The 15,723-nt window shown below is 42.0% G+C and overlaps 2 protein-coding genes across 2 annotated transcripts; both read left to right on the top strand.

The window, feature by feature from the left end:
• Positions 1-1,166: 1,166 nt before the first annotated feature.
• On the top strand, positions 1,167-5,702 carry LOC148350435 (uncharacterized). The gene is made up of 2 exons (XM_088356165.1): positions 1,167-1,292; positions 5,136-5,702. The coding sequence occupies exon 2, from the start codon at positions 5,182-5,184 to the stop codon at positions 5,416-5,418; it is 237 nt and encodes a 78-aa protein (XP_088212291.1). The 5' UTR covers positions 1,167-1,292; positions 5,136-5,181; the 3' UTR covers positions 5,419-5,702.
• A 2,678-nt stretch (positions 5,703-8,380) lies between these two features.
• rnf224 (ring finger protein 224) lies at positions 8,381-15,384 on the top strand. The gene is made up of 3 exons (XM_088320090.1): positions 8,381-8,465; positions 12,644-12,819; positions 14,956-15,384. Exons 2-3 carry the CDS (start codon positions 12,652-12,654, stop codon positions 15,268-15,270), a joined length of 483 nt encoding a protein of 160 aa, XP_088176216.1. The 5' UTR covers positions 8,381-8,465; positions 12,644-12,651; the 3' UTR covers positions 15,271-15,384.
• Positions 15,385-15,723: the final 339 nt, after the last annotated feature.

Below are 15,723 nucleotides of genomic sequence, written 5' to 3' on the forward strand. Positions count from 1 at the left end.
TTTTTCACCTCATTTCATAAAATGTATGTATTGTTCGGCTATCAAGAAAAAAACAGTGACTAGAAATTAATATTTTCATAACTTCTTAACATCTAAAATTCGCATTTAGGATAAAGCATCTTAGGATATTACAAAGTAATATCCTATTAATAGGTTTCAAGGGGCAGTGTGTGATATTTGACCACTAGATGTCACTGTGTAGTGTAGTGCAGGCTTACACAAGTAAGAAGGTTGCAGACTCAAAGAGACTATACCACACTATTTTTCCTTACATTTTTGTTTTTGCCCAGCCATTTTGCAAAGAAAGACAAAAAGAAGAAAAGGGAAAAAAGACAAAACGGGAAAAAGAATGAAAAAAAACACAAAAAAAATAGAGAAAAAGAAGAAAACAAAGGAAAAGGAAAAAGGGAAAGAGAAAAAGCAGAAAGAAAGAAAATAATGAAAAATATAGAAAGAATAGAATGAAAAGACAAAATAGGGGAAAAAAGAACAAGAAAAGTAAAGATAACAAAGAAGAAAAATTGACGGAAAAAAAGAAAGAAAGAAAGAATGGAATAAAAAGTCAAAAAACAAAAGAAAAGTAAAATAATACAGAAAAAAACACAAAATGGAAATAGCAAGAAAAAAGAATTAAACAAAGTAAAATTGGGAAAAAAAGAAGAAAATAAACAAATAAGGTAAATAAAAGGGGAACAAAGAAAACAAATAATGGAAAAAAGAAAAAAAATGAAGAAAAAGAAATAGGAGCAAAAGAGAAGAATGGGGAAAAACAGCAAAGAAAAGGGTGAAAAAAGAAAGGGAAAAAAAACATGTTTTTGTTTTTCCAGGGTTCCTGTAGCAGCAAGGTGTCGGACCAACATGTCAGCTCCCTTTAGGTAAGCCGTTTGGCATGTGAAATAAACACAAATCTCTCCACCTACAATTTTAAAAATGCGCTTTCATACAATATGTTTTTTTTATTATCATCAAATCAAAATATATTTTTAAATGAATGAAAGTTGTTTTTTTAACCAGTAGGAGGAGCTAACTGATACACATTGTCCCTTTAAAGAATGTAAGCAATGCAGGCCATTGTCAACATTACGCCAGTGCAGGTAAAGGGGGCGTGGTTTCGATCCAAAAAGGGTGTGTCATCAAGTTTAACAGGTTTGAGCAGTCCAGCGAGCTTCAAGGATGCTGAAAAAAAAACAGAAAGAAAAGAGAGAGAGAAAGAGAGAGTGAACAGGTGCAAGTTTCCATTGTTTGGACCAGAGCTAAACTTTTTTTTCCTCAAGACACGTCAACTGAAACAGGCAAGTCGCTTCTTCTCCTCCCGATCCGATTCACTTTGCGCTCTTTACTCCAACCTTGATTTGGTGATCAGTCGACTGTGTGTATAAACCGCTTTACTGCTCCAATCTGAGCCCGCAATCGGGTTTGGTGTTGGTTCCGCAAAGCCACCATGACTGTCAAGCTCCGATTCTGGGGTGTGAAATTCATTGTAGTTCGGGGAGGGGGGCGGCTTACTTTATAACAAACATTCTCAAGTGGATCGTACTGGTAGAATAAAGAGAAAGAAAGAAATAGAGAGTGGGGAGGGAAAAAGAGAAAGAAAGACGGAGAAAAATAGAGCACAAAGGAGAAAGGGAGAGAGAGAGAGGAGAGAAAGAAAGGAAAAAGGAGAGAAAGAGACCAAGAAAGAGAATGCTATCGAGATAGAGACAGAGAAAGAAAGAAAACAAGAGGCAGAGAGAGTGAGACAGGGCGATAAAGAGAGAGAAAGAGAGAAGAGAAAAAGAGTGAGAGAAAGAAAGGAAAAAAGAGAGAAAGAGACCAAGAAAGAGAATGTTATCGAGATAGAGAAACAGAAAGAAAGAAAGAAAGAAAACAAGAGAGAAAACGAGAGGCAAAGAAAGTGAGAGCGACAGAAAGAGATGAGAAAGAACAATAAAGAAACAAAGAAAAATAGAGAAAAAAGAAAGAGTGAAAGAAAAAAAGAGAACAAAAGAGGGAGAGGAAAAAAATGAGACAAATAGAGACAATGAGTGGGAGAAAGATGGAGAAAAGGGAAAGCAGGAAAAATAAATGAGAAATAGAGAGAAAGAAGAGAGAAAGAAATTAAAGCAAAAGAGAATGAAAGAGAGCAAAAAACATAATGTAATAGAGACAGAGAAAGAAAGAGCGAGAAAAAGATTGAGGGATAGAGAGAAGTGAAAAAGTGAGAGAACAAAAGAAATCAGTGAAAGGAAGAAAGATAGAGAAAGGCACAGAGGAAAAAAGAGAGAAAGAAAAAGAGCTAAATGGCGAGAGGAAAAGAGACCAAAAGAGAGAAAGATAGAGAGAAAGAGAAAAGGGAGAAAGTGGGACATAGAAAGACAAAGAGTGAGAGAAAGAGAGACTAGAGATAAAGGTAGAGGAAGTGAGGAACAGTGGACCAGCTTTACACCCTCTATAGCAGGGGTGTCAAACTCATTTGAACTCGGGGGCCACACGATAGAACAAACATTCTCTCGGGGGCCGAACTAATGAGGATGGAAGAATGAAATGGAGAAATGGACGGAAAGAAAGAAAAAAAGAATAAAGGAAGAATGAAAATGAAAGATGGGGGAAAGAAAGAATGAAATAACAAAATAAAGAAAAAAGGAAGAATGAAAAGGAAAGATGGAGAAAAAGAAAGAAAGAAAGAAAGAAAAAATGAATGAAAAGGAACGATGGAGAGAAAGAAAGAAATAAAGAAAGAAAGACTAGTAGATTGGGGAGAAAGAAAAAATAAGAGAAAGAGGGAGAGAAAAAGAGAAAGGCTGGGACAAGAAAGAGAGAAAGAAAGAGGGATAAAAGAGAACAAGAGAGAGAGAATGTGAGAAACAAAAGAGATAAAAAGAGAAATAGTGAGAGAGGGGGAAAGAAAGAGAAAAAAAGAAATCCAAACAGAAATAGAGAGAGAGAAAGAGAGAAGGAGAGAAAGAGAGGGGGACACAAGAATGAGAGAGAAAATACAAAGAAAAGGAAAAAAGGAAGAGAGAGCAAAAGAAGGTAAAAAGTCACAGATGGAGAAAGAGACAAAGAGGAACAAGGAAAGAAAAAGAGAGACGGAGCAAGTGAAAGAGAGAGGGATAGAAAGTGAGAGAAAAATGGAGGAAGAGACAGAGAGTGGGAGAGAGAGAGAAAGAAAGAAAGAAATACTAGTACAGTACTTGTGAGGGGCGCCTGGCTTTGGCAAAATCACGTGGCCATATTTCTAACTGCAGCTCGTTTTTCTCTTGCGCTTCCTTCAGCGTTGTCTCGCGGGCCGGATTCAATCCCTTAGCGGGCCTGATCCGGCCCGCGGGCCGCCTGTTTGACGCCTGTGCTCTATAGAGTCTTTGAGGATTTATGGGAGTATGCCCAATCAGTCTTCATGTGTTCTGTGAACTTGGACAAGGCATTTGACCATGTTCCTTGGGGTGGGGGGCGCTTTGGAAGTATGAGATACGGGACAGTCCCTGCATGACCAGTGCTACAGCTTTTCTTCGCATTGCCGGCAGTAAATCGGATTTGTGTCCAGTGGAAGTTAACTCTGCCACGGCTGGCCTTTGTCACTGATTCTGTTGTCAGGAGTATGGGTTACTGGACTGTCTTATCAGGGCTGTTCGGTCCCTGTATGCCAGAGTTTGCTTAACATTGCCGACAATAAATCGAAATTTGTTTCCAGTAGAAGTGGGACTCCGCCACAGCTGCCCTTTGTCAATGATTCCGTTCAAAACTTTCATGGACAGATTTCTTAGACACAGCCATAGTGTGGTAGGGATCCGGTCTGGAAGCCTCAGCATTGCATTTCTGCTTCTTCCAGATGATGTGATGCTGTTTGGCTTCCTCAGGCCGTGATCTTTAGCTCTCCTTGGAGTGATCCAAAGCCAAGCGTGAAGCGGTTGGGACGAATATCAGCACCTCCAAGTTCAAGACCATAACTCTCACCCAGAAAAGGGTGGCATGCCTTTACCGGGTCGGGGATAAGATCCCGTCGGAAGTGGAGGAGTTCAAGTATCTCAGGTTGTTTTTCACGAGTTAGGGTAGGATGGAACAGGATATCAACAATGCAGGGTCTGCTCCTAACACACTCCTCAAACACTTCATCTCAAAAACATTTATTTTCCCTCTCAAATCTGCGTTCAGGCTCCAAGTCTCTGCACCATACAACACACTTGGCACAATCACACTCTCATACGGTCCATTCTTAACATCCATACTGTTAGATTTTAAATATATTAAAATGTACCGTTTACCAAATTGTTCAAATTAGTTATCTGACTCCATTAACCAAACACAAGCTACATTTATAAGTTTGTAGCTGATGCGATGCTGAACAGGAAGCCAGTGTAGCTGTTGGAGAATGGGGGTGATGTGCTGCTGGGAAGATGTTTTTGTGATGATGCGAGCAGAGGCGTTTTGAACCAGCTGAATTTTATGGAGGGACTTTTGAGGAAGGCCGAAGAGGAGAGCATTGCAGTAGTCAAGGCGGGATGTGACAAGACTGTGGACGAGAATAGCAGTGGTGCGGGGGGTGAGGGAAGGGTGGAGTCTGGTAACATTGCGGAGGTGGAAATAAGCAGTGCGGGTGATGGTGTTGATATGTGAGTGGAAGGTAAGCATGCTATCCAGGGTGACACCCAGACTCTTGACCTGGGGGGAGGGGGACACTAAGGAGCTGTCGATCTTCCCGCCAGGGAAGCCCCCGCCCCTGGGCTTCACCACCTCCTCGCAGAAGGGCGTCGCGATGTCTGTCCTTGTGCGTCTGGCCTTCTCCGTCAGCACTCACAGGAAATCTGTTATCAGAAATATGTCTGATGCATTCCACAAAACCTAACCTTGTAATGTACTTTGAAAAAAAAAACAGTCAGTGAATATCTTGCATGAAACTCAATAAATGTAACTTGTATTCAATCGTATAAAATCCTTTATAGTCAAATGTATAAAACCCTTCAACATCCATACTCATACTCTTGCGGTTTGTATAAAAGCAAAATAAAATTCCGATCTTGGATACGAGCATACGGCTTTTAATCACGTGTGCTCCGTAGTCCTGAATTCACGGTACCCATTTTCAATGTTTAGTTTCCGACCCAAATTTTCACTTTGAAGTCGTTCTGACACTGTTCTCATTTAATCTTTCCAAACAGGGATTTTCACCGACCTCCCGGACTGTTCAGAGCGTCCGGCGGGACCATGTCATCCAACATCCGTGTGTCGCTGGACAACCCGTACGGTCAGGTGACCATCCCTCGCGCTCACCTGCGCACCTCGGCCGATAACGCCACGGTGATCGCCAACCCGGTGGCGCTCAACGGAAACGACCTCAACGCCTACGTGTCGCCGCCTCCGCCGTATTTGGTGAAGGAGGCCGAGGAGGAAAGCGGCGGAGGACGTTGCGCCTGCTGCTACCGATGCAGGAAGAGGAAGTGAGGTCCTGGGGGACGCTCTCCCGCCGCCCATTGTGAAACCGAGATGTCATTGACTGAAGGGAAGTGAAATGGCAGCCATTTTCTTCGCGTAGCAGCTTGCCCCAAACAGCTAGTCGTTACCGGATAGCCGCTATCAGCTTGCCGCTAACACCTAGATACTAGCCGCTAATGATTAGCCGCACACAACTAACAGACTTCCTGTTTAACTCTTGGAAATCATAGACTGAAGATGTAATCCGTTAAGAAAAAAAAGAGAAAAATAAAGGACTACTTTAACCGTTTAAATGTTAGTTTCATGGTTTGTAATGTTGAATGAATCAAGGAATGAATGAAAACTTTTATTTCGAACATTAAAATAAAAACAGGACAAAAAGAATGAGTCAACAACAAAATAATGTCACATAACATGTTCGAAAAGGGGTACTCAGAAGCAGATGCTTATTTTTCCTACCCCTTTATCTTCCCTATTAAATACATTCTACAAATCCTCCTTTAGAAACCCACTACCATCACCAAACTGTGGAGGAGGCTGGAAGAAGAATGGACCAAAATCACAATGTTCAAATGTTTGCCAATTTTAAGAGTGTTTATAGGGGCCTTAAGGCCTGATATACAGTAAGCCCTTTCAAATCAGAGGTAAAAAAATCCAGCCCGACCAGGGTCCGCGGGTACTCGACCAATTACCCTGATTTTCAGGACTAAACCCAAATCAAACCCAAAATTCTACTTTTCATTTGTGAGGACTCGGAAGGAGGAGAGGTTATTTATGATAACAAATTAAAACGTTTCTTTTGTGCCGAAATCCAAGTTACACAAGACTGTTAAAACATGTACCCGTTCTATATCTCTGTCTGCAGAGATTACATTAACCGTCAATTTTCCATCCTGGAGGTTTTATTTGAAGAGTTGACGGGAAATTTTTAAGGCTGTCCGTCATTTTGACGAGGTGAAAATTGGGTTATAAACCACAGTAGCAGTACGTCTTTAAGAATTTAGCAAGCCACTTTGAGAGAGAGAGAGAGAGAGATAGAGGCAGACAGACATAAAAGAACAAAGACGACGGTAAATAATAATAAAATAAAATAAAGGTGTTAAGAGAGAAGCCTGGCTCAACCCAGACGTAATGATTGACAAAATTTGGACTTAGAACTTACTTCTGTTCCAAATTGCCTCACTTCATATATAAAAGTAGTTATTTTCTATGTTGGGAGGGTTATTTTTCACTATTATTAGTATATCACATATCAAGGTATTTTGAGTTTAATTTTAAATTACATAATAAATCATTTTGGTGACTTAAAGGGGCAGTGTGTATTATTTGAGCAGTGGATCTTGCTGTATCGTGTAGTGCAACTGAAAACAAGTGCTAGAAAGCAAAACGAAGAAAACAAACAAGAGACACAAAGGGACCAAACAGCACATTTTTTTCTCATTTTTTGAAAAGCCTTTAATTAAATTTTTGGGTTTTAGGGATTCCCGTAGCAGAAAGATGGCTGGCAGTCATTCAAGTGAGGCTTGTGTTAAATTGAATAAATTCAAATTTCTCAACCTACGAATATTTACATTTTTAAAAAAGCACATTTGTATAATAGTATGCCTATTTTTTTTATTATTAATCAAATGAATATTATTTTTTTAATAAGTAAGTTTTTTGTACCACTAGGAGGCACTGAATAATAATATAATAATTATAATAATAATAATTAATAAGAATTTCCTTTGTATTGTCATTCTTTGTAACAATGTACACAGAACGAAATGTCGATACACCTGACCCGTTGTAGCGAGCCGATGCAGCCGCAGCCAACAGAGGGCGCCGCCATTTTACCAATGTTATAAGTCTTAGGTATGACTCGGCCGAGGCGCGAACCAGCGACCTCCCAGTCTCAAAGCGGGCGCCCTACCATCTAGGCTACTGTCCCTTTAATCTAAAATTTGGCGAGTACCGATATTTTAAAAAAAGGCTAGTATCAGCAACGTTGCCGATGTTGTACCTCTTATTACAACTAAGCTATGTTAGATTAGGCCTCTCGGCTATTAGATAGAAGACTTGAGCTGACCCGCTAGGCTGCTCTGACGTCTGAAGGATTTTATACATTTGACTATAAAGGATTTTGTACGAATGAATACAAATTACATTTAATGCAAAAGATATTCACTGGCTGGGCTGTGGGGCAGGTCAGTGCAACCTAGTGGAGAATGATGCTTACAGGAACAGCGGGGAACTGGGACAAAGGGCTGATAAGATAATCAGCACTTCTCGACGCAGAGGGGCCCCGATGACATAGAAACGCTCGGGGATGTTTTGACCATTTCAGACATCGAGGCGAGGTGTTGGAGCCCACGTGGGGACGCCCATGGGAGGAGCCGGCGCTCCATTGTGCGGGGGAGAAGATGGCCAATGAGAAGAAAGCTAAAGCTAGTTGCAGACACACATAGCAAATTGGAGAAGAGTGGGATGTCTTTTGATATGTTTGTTGAAATGTATAAATGATCCTGGAAATATCGAAGTGGGAGAGTTGTCTCCGGAGGGCACACTTACATCTGCTGTTGTGAATAAACCCACCCACGTGCGGAATTGCAGACTTCTTGATTATTTTCTTTTATTCTCTCTCAAAAAACGAGCACGCATGATTGTTGAGTAAATGTAGGTCAGATAACTAATTCCAACATTTTGGTAAACGTTTGGTACATTTTTATAGTTAGAAATCCAACACGTCTTACGATCAAGAAGCAAAAAAATCAGAAGGCCTTGAAACTAAGGTTATTGAATGCAGCATGAACGTGACACCATATCAATGTGTCCAATCACAAATCATACACTGTGCAGCATGGAGGCCTGTTGCCAGGCAACCGGTCGCTCAATGCTGCAACCTGATAAGTGAGATCGGCGACCAATAGAAAACAAGCTCTTCAATTTTTAATCTGAATCCGGAAAAAGCGGATGACAGTGACCAGGAAGTGACGCGTAGACGATGGCCAACATCTGAGACTCGGACGGAGAAATTAAGATCGCACTGAAAAACAGACAGGATGTGACATCATCAGGTATGTTTTTGGGAAGACCCAGCCGGCACAGGTGGGCATTAAGGGTGGGCGATACCAGGAATTATCACATCGACAAGCTACCCATATTTTTCGGACCATAAGTCTCACTCGGAGTATAATAGAATAGAATAGAATAGAATACAGCGGAACCTCGATTCTCGACCATAATCCGTTCCAGAACCCTGTTCGAAAACCGATTTGTTGGATCACCGAAATCATTTTTCCCATTAAAAATAATGTAAATCGTTTTAATCCGTTCCAACACCCTGACTGTTTACCTTGAATGTTTAACGTAAACATAAAGCTAACCCAGGCAGGTACGTTCGCGTTATCGTAATCTTCCGTACGAAAGATTACGCTAACACGAACGTGTAAAAATAAAAAAAGGATAGAGAAAAGAATTATGGATAGGATTTATTACCTTTGTGGTGGTCAGCAGAAGGCGCAGGTGGACGGCCGTTGCTTGCTTATAGCACTCACTCCCTTAGCCATATCACTAGATTTCACAGCCTCCTTATTCTTTAGTATCGTACTGATCGTAGATTTAGCCATGCTGTATTCCCTAGCAAGATCAGACACTCGCACACCTCCTTCATATTTTGCTATTATTTCTTTCTCAAATGCAATAGTTGTACGCACTACTTTTCTTTTTTTCACCTGTAGCAACTTTGCTGCTTGCACTGACTTTCTTCGGAGGCATAATAAGGGGCTAAAACACCCGTACGCCGCTCAGCATCGCACCCTAGCGTACCCACTCACGCATTACCAAGAATTTCTCGAAATTTTTGGTCGGACTCCGATTTGTCCGAACTGAGAGGCTCCACTGTATACCTTTATTGTCATTGTTACAAAATGGGTAGAACATATAGTGACAACGAAATTGGACGTGGCACTCCAGGTTCACATTTAACAGTGAGGATAAAAGAAAACAAAGAAGATAAAGGTTTTAATTTACACAATATTTACACAAGAAATGTGGGCATGTAGGATGTTACATACAGTTTTGGGATCGTATTAGTGCAATATGCGGTAAGTGCAAAAATAGGCAACATTGTGCAGTAGCATTTTAAGGGGAAATGTATGTGATGAAATCCAACCATAGACATACATGTCATCTTGAAAGGCAATTTAAAATAAAAATGAAATAGGAACACGGTATACTAATGTTACATGTATGTGCATATCTTAAACACGCTTATATACGTCAGTAACGACCGGCGTTGGGAAAAACCCCGTTACAAATAAAGCCATTACGTAACCATTTTGCATTTCTGTTTTGGCCCAGCCTTTTTTAGGATTTTGGGTTCTTGTAGCAGCAAGATGGCAGACATTTGAGGCTCATGTTAATAGATAGATAGATAGATAGATAGATAGATACTTTATTCCCCCCCATAGGGAAATTCACACTTCCAGCAGTTTCCTTTGTTGTTTATTAACAGATTAACAGGATGCCTTCAGGGTGCTTTGTTGTAGTTTAGCCACAGCGGAGTGGATGACGTCACATGCTAGTCCAAAAGTTCGACGTCCCTGCAGCAGATGGAAATCTTTGTGCCCAGGGTTACACCACCTCGTGCTCACGTAGATAGCAGATTCGCCTCCTCTCCGCTTCCCGCAGGATTTTGTGTCTCTGTCTGCCCTAACAGCGCTGAAGCCGGGTAGCTCCACGTTAGCGTCCGAGATGCTAGACGTGAGCCACGTTTCCGTAAAACACAGCAAACTGCACTCCCTGTGCGCTTTGATGTTTCTCACCAGCACAGCCAGTTCGTCTGTCTTATTTGGTAAAGAGTTCACATTTACCATGATTACGGACGGTACCGAAGACTTATAACGCCGCTAGCCGCTTAGCTAGCTTCAGCTCTCCATCCACCATAGGGCCCCCTCATAACGCCGGCAGAATTCTTCAGGGCAAGGAGTTGATTCCTCGAATAAACACAGTTTTGTGCGTTAAAACCCATAACCCTAGGATCGAAAGTAATCCAAAGTGTAGTTGTCAAACGGGAAGAAGAACTCCGAAGATAGAAGCAGACACTTAAAACAATAAATGACAAAAGTGCGAAACAACACGGAGCTGCTGGAAAGGCTGCCGCTCGCGGAGGCGCCACTTTGATTTTAATATTACTGTAATATCTTTGCAAATCTTTTAATTTTGAAAAAGTCATGTTAACATTATGTTGCAACCAGAACGGAAGTTGGACCCAGATGCGTAATGTTAGTCACAAGTTTGATTGAAATATGGAGGAAAGGCAGCGCCCGCAATCCGCGGCTCGCTGGACGCGGGAAGCAAGCCGCTCACAGAATCGGAACGTGTTCCGAATGCGGAAGTGGATCTTCCGGAGCGGGAGATCGTAGTGTAGTAGACGGAAAAACAGTTTGTTAGCCGGAACGGGAGAGCAGAACGTGGTCGGGGTCAAAAAAACAAGTCGTTAGCCGGGACAAGGGATCAAAACGTGGTCGGGGTCAAAAAACGGGTCGTAGCCGGAGACAAACTGGGAAACGGACGCGTGGAAAACGGGTGAAAAACTAGACCGACGGGAGTCAGGGTCAAAAATGCTTGCCTTGTGAAAACAGAGGTTCGCTGACGGACTGACAACAGGCGAGTGAAAGGACGGAGCTTAAATAGGACCGGGAACCAATCAGAAAGCCAGCAGCAGCTGGGTCCAAACGAGCGGGCACAGGTGAAATTAATCAGTCATCATGACACATTAGACTTCATGTGTTATTTCTTATTAATCAAATCATTATCTTTTTTTAATGCAAGAGTGTCTTACTACTAGGAGGCGCTAAATAAAACACACTGCCCCCTTTAATGGCATTAAAATAAATGTTTACACTAGAACAGTTTTTTGTAACGGTTCCTTAACCAAAGAGTGTAAAACCCCAAAAAGCAGCATGTAATCAAATTACAAATACAGTGTAATGCCAACGTGACAACACTATCTCCCATTGCACAATATTTTGAAAGCGTAAATAGGGTAAACCAGTGTTTTTAACCTGGTGGGTCGCAGACCTGTTTTACGTGGGTAAATAATGCTGTGAAGAAGAAAAAAACGGCAGGTCAATTACATTCAATAACAGTAGACGGCGTCCACACCATGCTTGATCTTTTTTTCCTAGCGGTGCTTTTGAGAGGGACCACATCTCATTTTACTGTGATTTTGTTGGTTTTATTTCCTTTCTCTGCCCATAAAAATGGGTCCCAAGAAAGTTAGTGCTAAGAGAAAGGAAAAATGGAAATGCAATGACAACGGTGATCTAGTCGAAGGAGGAAAATACGAAAATAATGTACGAATGTCTGCCATTGAAGCGCCGCTGGAAGGCACAGTAAATGGTTCAAAAACTTTACATTTTAACCGTTATATTCACAATTATCAAGGTTTAGGTAAACGCTTTATTTATATTTCAAATTTCTCTATTTTTAAAGCAGCTTAAAGGGGGTCGCTTTTGTGCGATGTAGGCTTATAAGTGTGTCATTTTGTTTGTTGAAAAAAGGTGAATATTTTCTATTATCTCTGCTATCAACTGAACAATCCTTTCAATGGATGAATTTCAGACGTACAGTTGTGTTCTTGACAGGGTTGTGTAGGGTTACTTTAACTTGATTACTTTCAATTACTTTTGGATTACTCCAATACCAAATATGCTAATAAAAGACAAAAGAAACTAAATATGAATAAAATGATGTCTCACAACACGTGGTAAGCTTTTTCTCCTGGCTTTGATCTCTTTGATCTCCGACAAACAAAATGAAAATAAATCCAAACAGCTTGCCAACATCATTTTTGCCATTCCATGTATTCCGTTACTCCTCAAGCCTCCACAAAATTGAGTCATTTTATTCATATTTAGTTTATTTTGTCTTTTATTAGCACATTTGGTATTGGAGTAATCCAAAAGTAATTGAAAGTAATCCAGTTAAAGTAACCCTACCCAACCCTGGTTCTTGATTTGGGATGGAGTGGAATGGTGGGTCCTCCAGTCAGACCAGTTAAGAACCAGTGGTGTAAACAATACAAACTGGTGGAAATTGTTAGAGGAGCAAAATATCAATCCCAGGAAATAAAACTTGCATAATAAAAGTACTTGCTTAATATCAATGATATCGATATTCGGATCGATACGCCCTCCCCTAGAGGGCATTCCGATACTTGGGTTTCTCGAGCTTGAGTTTTTGTGTTTAGATGAAAAAATGTCAAACGATGCGAAAGAGGCGCCCGGCGGCTCGGCGGCGGCCCTGCGGTGCATCGTGTGCTTCGGCCGTTATGATTTGGCGAAACGGTTGCCGCGGCGACTCCACTGCGGCCACACCTTCTGCCAGGCGTGCATCAAGCGGCTGGACGCCATCATCAATGAACAGGTGACTCCATCGTCTTGACATTAGCATAGGAAGCCATGTCAGCCGATGGCTCCGCCCAAAATTCCGGCAGTTTATTATGAGACGAATGTTTGCAGGTAAAGCAAATACTGCAAATCTCGGACGACAGAGTGCACTAGATTTTAAGCCGCTATAAAAATGAACTCATTTACATCTATTTCTTATATTTTTAAAGCTCCAGTGTGTAATATTTGACCACTAGAAGGGAACATATGCGAACAAAAATCAGTGCCAAGAGCACAACATAGCAGCAAGAGGCCAGACGAACACGGTGGCGACTTCTAGGTGAGGTTGCACGATAAAAGTCAAGTCATGTTTATTTTTCTATAGCACTTTATCACAAGGAGTCTCAAAGGGCTGCACAGACTACAGCCTAGTGCAAACTACAGTTTATTATGACACCATCCCCTGATCTAAAACCTACATGAGGGCAAAGCAAAACTCAAAACCTCAACATGAGGAAAATGAAGAGACCCTGAGAAGGGACCGCACATGAAGTAATACCCCTTAAACCAGGGGTGTCAAACTCATTTTAACTCGGGGGCCACACGATAGAACAATCATTCTGCTGGGGCCCGGACTAGTAGATTAAAGAGAAAGAAAAAGAGATAAAGAAATAAGAGAAAGAGGGAGGGAAAAGGAGAGAGGGCGAGACAAAGAAAGAACAAGAGAGAGGGGGAGAGAGCGTGAGAAACAAAAGATAAAAAGTCGTGAGAGGGGGAAAGGAAGGGGAGAGGAAGAAAAAAATCAAAAGAGAAAAAGAAAGACAGAAGGAGAGAAAAGACAAAAGAAAGCGCGAAGGGTATGAAGAGAGAAAGAGGAAAGAGAGAAAAGGAAAATAGGAAGTTAGAGCAAAAGAGGTTAAAAAACACAGAGAGAGAAAGAGACAAAGAGCAACAAAAGAGAGAGAGAGAGATACAAGTACAGTGTCTTTGTGAGAGGCACCTTTCTTTGGCAACATCAAGTTGACATATTTCAACCTACAGCTTGTTTTTCTCTTGCGCTTCTCTGAGTGTTGTCTCGCGGGCCGGATTCAATCCCATAGCGGACCTGATCTGGCCCGCGGGCCTCCTGTTTGACACCTGTGCCTTAAACAGTAAACTATATTACGTGGTTAAAATGTGAGCACTTTTTTGTAGGACTACAAGAAACTACCTGACCTTGGTTTCCTCCAATTCCATTTTAAGGTTACAATGTTCATTTATTTTTAACAAAAACGGGACCGACGGGAGCCAGAGTCAAAGTGCTTGCCTTGCGTATGCAGAGGTTCGCTGACGGACTGACAAGGTGTGACTGGCGGACTGGGTATAAATAGGAGGGGAATTAATGAGGCAACAAGCAGCAGCTGGCACCAAACGAGTGTGCACAGGTGAGGGCAATGAGTAATCATGACACCTTAGTTAGGAGCTAGTGTCGGCATGTAAAATGTTTTTTTATGTAGTAGTAGTAGCAATACTTCGTTAACTCTATATAACTTTGTCATGTGTGCAAGAGATGGGAGAGCCTAGGATCAGTCGCATGGCACAGCAACTGTACAGGCCATTGTGATTGTATGAGCTTCTGAATTTAAGTCAGTACACTACAATTTGTTTTGAGAATGTTTTAGTCGCACTCCTGCGTATATGTTATTGCCAATTTTATCAATATTGGTTGCTTCGGTAGTTGATTGAAATTTAAAGCTGTGGAGTCCGCAAACAAGCGTCTTAATCACATCACAATGTGTTACTTTTCTGTACTAGACTCTGCAAAGATCACTTTACTCTACAGGGGCAGTGGGAATCAAGTTCACCTGTTCTTGCGCGTCACTAATTAGATTACAAGACATTTGGTTGCTGAAGGGAGTTAATACTGCCTTTTACGCTTGCTTCGTTGAAGTTCTTAACTTTGACATTCAAAGCACTTGGCAGAAATGACATTGCGTCATCACCTGCTGCGTGCCCTCGCTTTGTTTGAATTGAGAAGTTGGATTACTCTGGTCTGGTGCGGTCTGAGGCGTGGACAGAATTCCGAAGGGGGGCAAGGAGCGCCACTGCGGGGCCCTCGCACTGGGGAGATCCGCAGTGTTTAAAAGATTTGTCATCCTGAATTTACAGTACCTTCACATCCGGTCTCGGACAGGTGTGGATCCCGTGTCCTCAATGCCGGCAGAACACGCCTCGTCCTCGCGGAGGCGCCGCCGCGCTGGACCTGGACTTGGCCTGCTTCCTGGCCCTCAAGACGCGCGCCGGGTCGGCAAACCCTGTCGCCGAAACGAGCGGCGAGGGGGCGGAGCTTGTGGCCGGGAAGACCACCTTGGGGGCGGCTAAATACGTCGCCGGCACGGACGCGTGGTCGCACGGCGGGCTCGCTGAGCCGCGCTTTCATCGCCACGGCAACTGCTGCAGGACCTTTTCATGTTGGTTGTGTTTTTGCTGCTGCCCCAGGCAAGGCTGAAATAGTGGGCGGGGTTTAAGTGTTGTGAAATTATCAAATGGTTCAAATAGACATGATCAATTACGATGGTCCCTTGACTCCAATTCTTCATGTGAGCTAAACAAACAAAACACAACAAACATGGGATGATTAAAAAGAATTCAGAGCATGGCTTAGAGTTTGGGTCAAACCCGTGGCCAGTGGCAAAAATATGGCCCGCCACAACCCGCGTGACAATGCTGAGCAGTGTTGGGCCCTTTACTGCAAAAAGTATTTAGTTACATTTACTTCATTTAAAAAGTAATTGCTTCACCCCCCTGATTGACACCCAAAAGTAGCGTGTTACTCCTAGTTAAAAATTAACTTATAAATTGTTAGGAATTAAATAGTAAAATGTACCGTTTACCAAATTGTTCGAATTAGTTATCTGACTCTGTTAACCAAACACAAACTACATTCACCTAACAATGCACG

This window comes from Urocampus carinirostris, chromosome 16 (genome assembly GCF_059441175.1).
Source record: "Urocampus carinirostris isolate Australia breed hairy pipefish chromosome 16, RoL_Ucar_1.0, whole genome shotgun sequence".
Taxonomy (NCBI): Eukaryota; Metazoa; Chordata; class Actinopteri; order Syngnathiformes; family Syngnathidae; genus Urocampus; species Urocampus carinirostris.

Excerpts from the sequence above, each read along its gene's own strand:
- LOC148350435 (XM_088356165.1), top strand. The coding sequence starts at position 5,182 with ATGTCATCCAACATCCGTGTGTCGCTGGACAACCCGTACGGTCAGGTG.
- rnf224 (XM_088320090.1), top strand. The coding sequence starts at position 12,652 with ATGTCAAACGATGCGAAAGAGGCGCCCGGCGGCTCGGCGGCGGCCCTG. Across the intron at positions 12,820-14,955 it reads ACGCCATCATCAATGAACAG|GTGTGGATCCCGTGTCCTCA; the intron begins GTGACTCCATCG and ends GGTCTCGGACAG.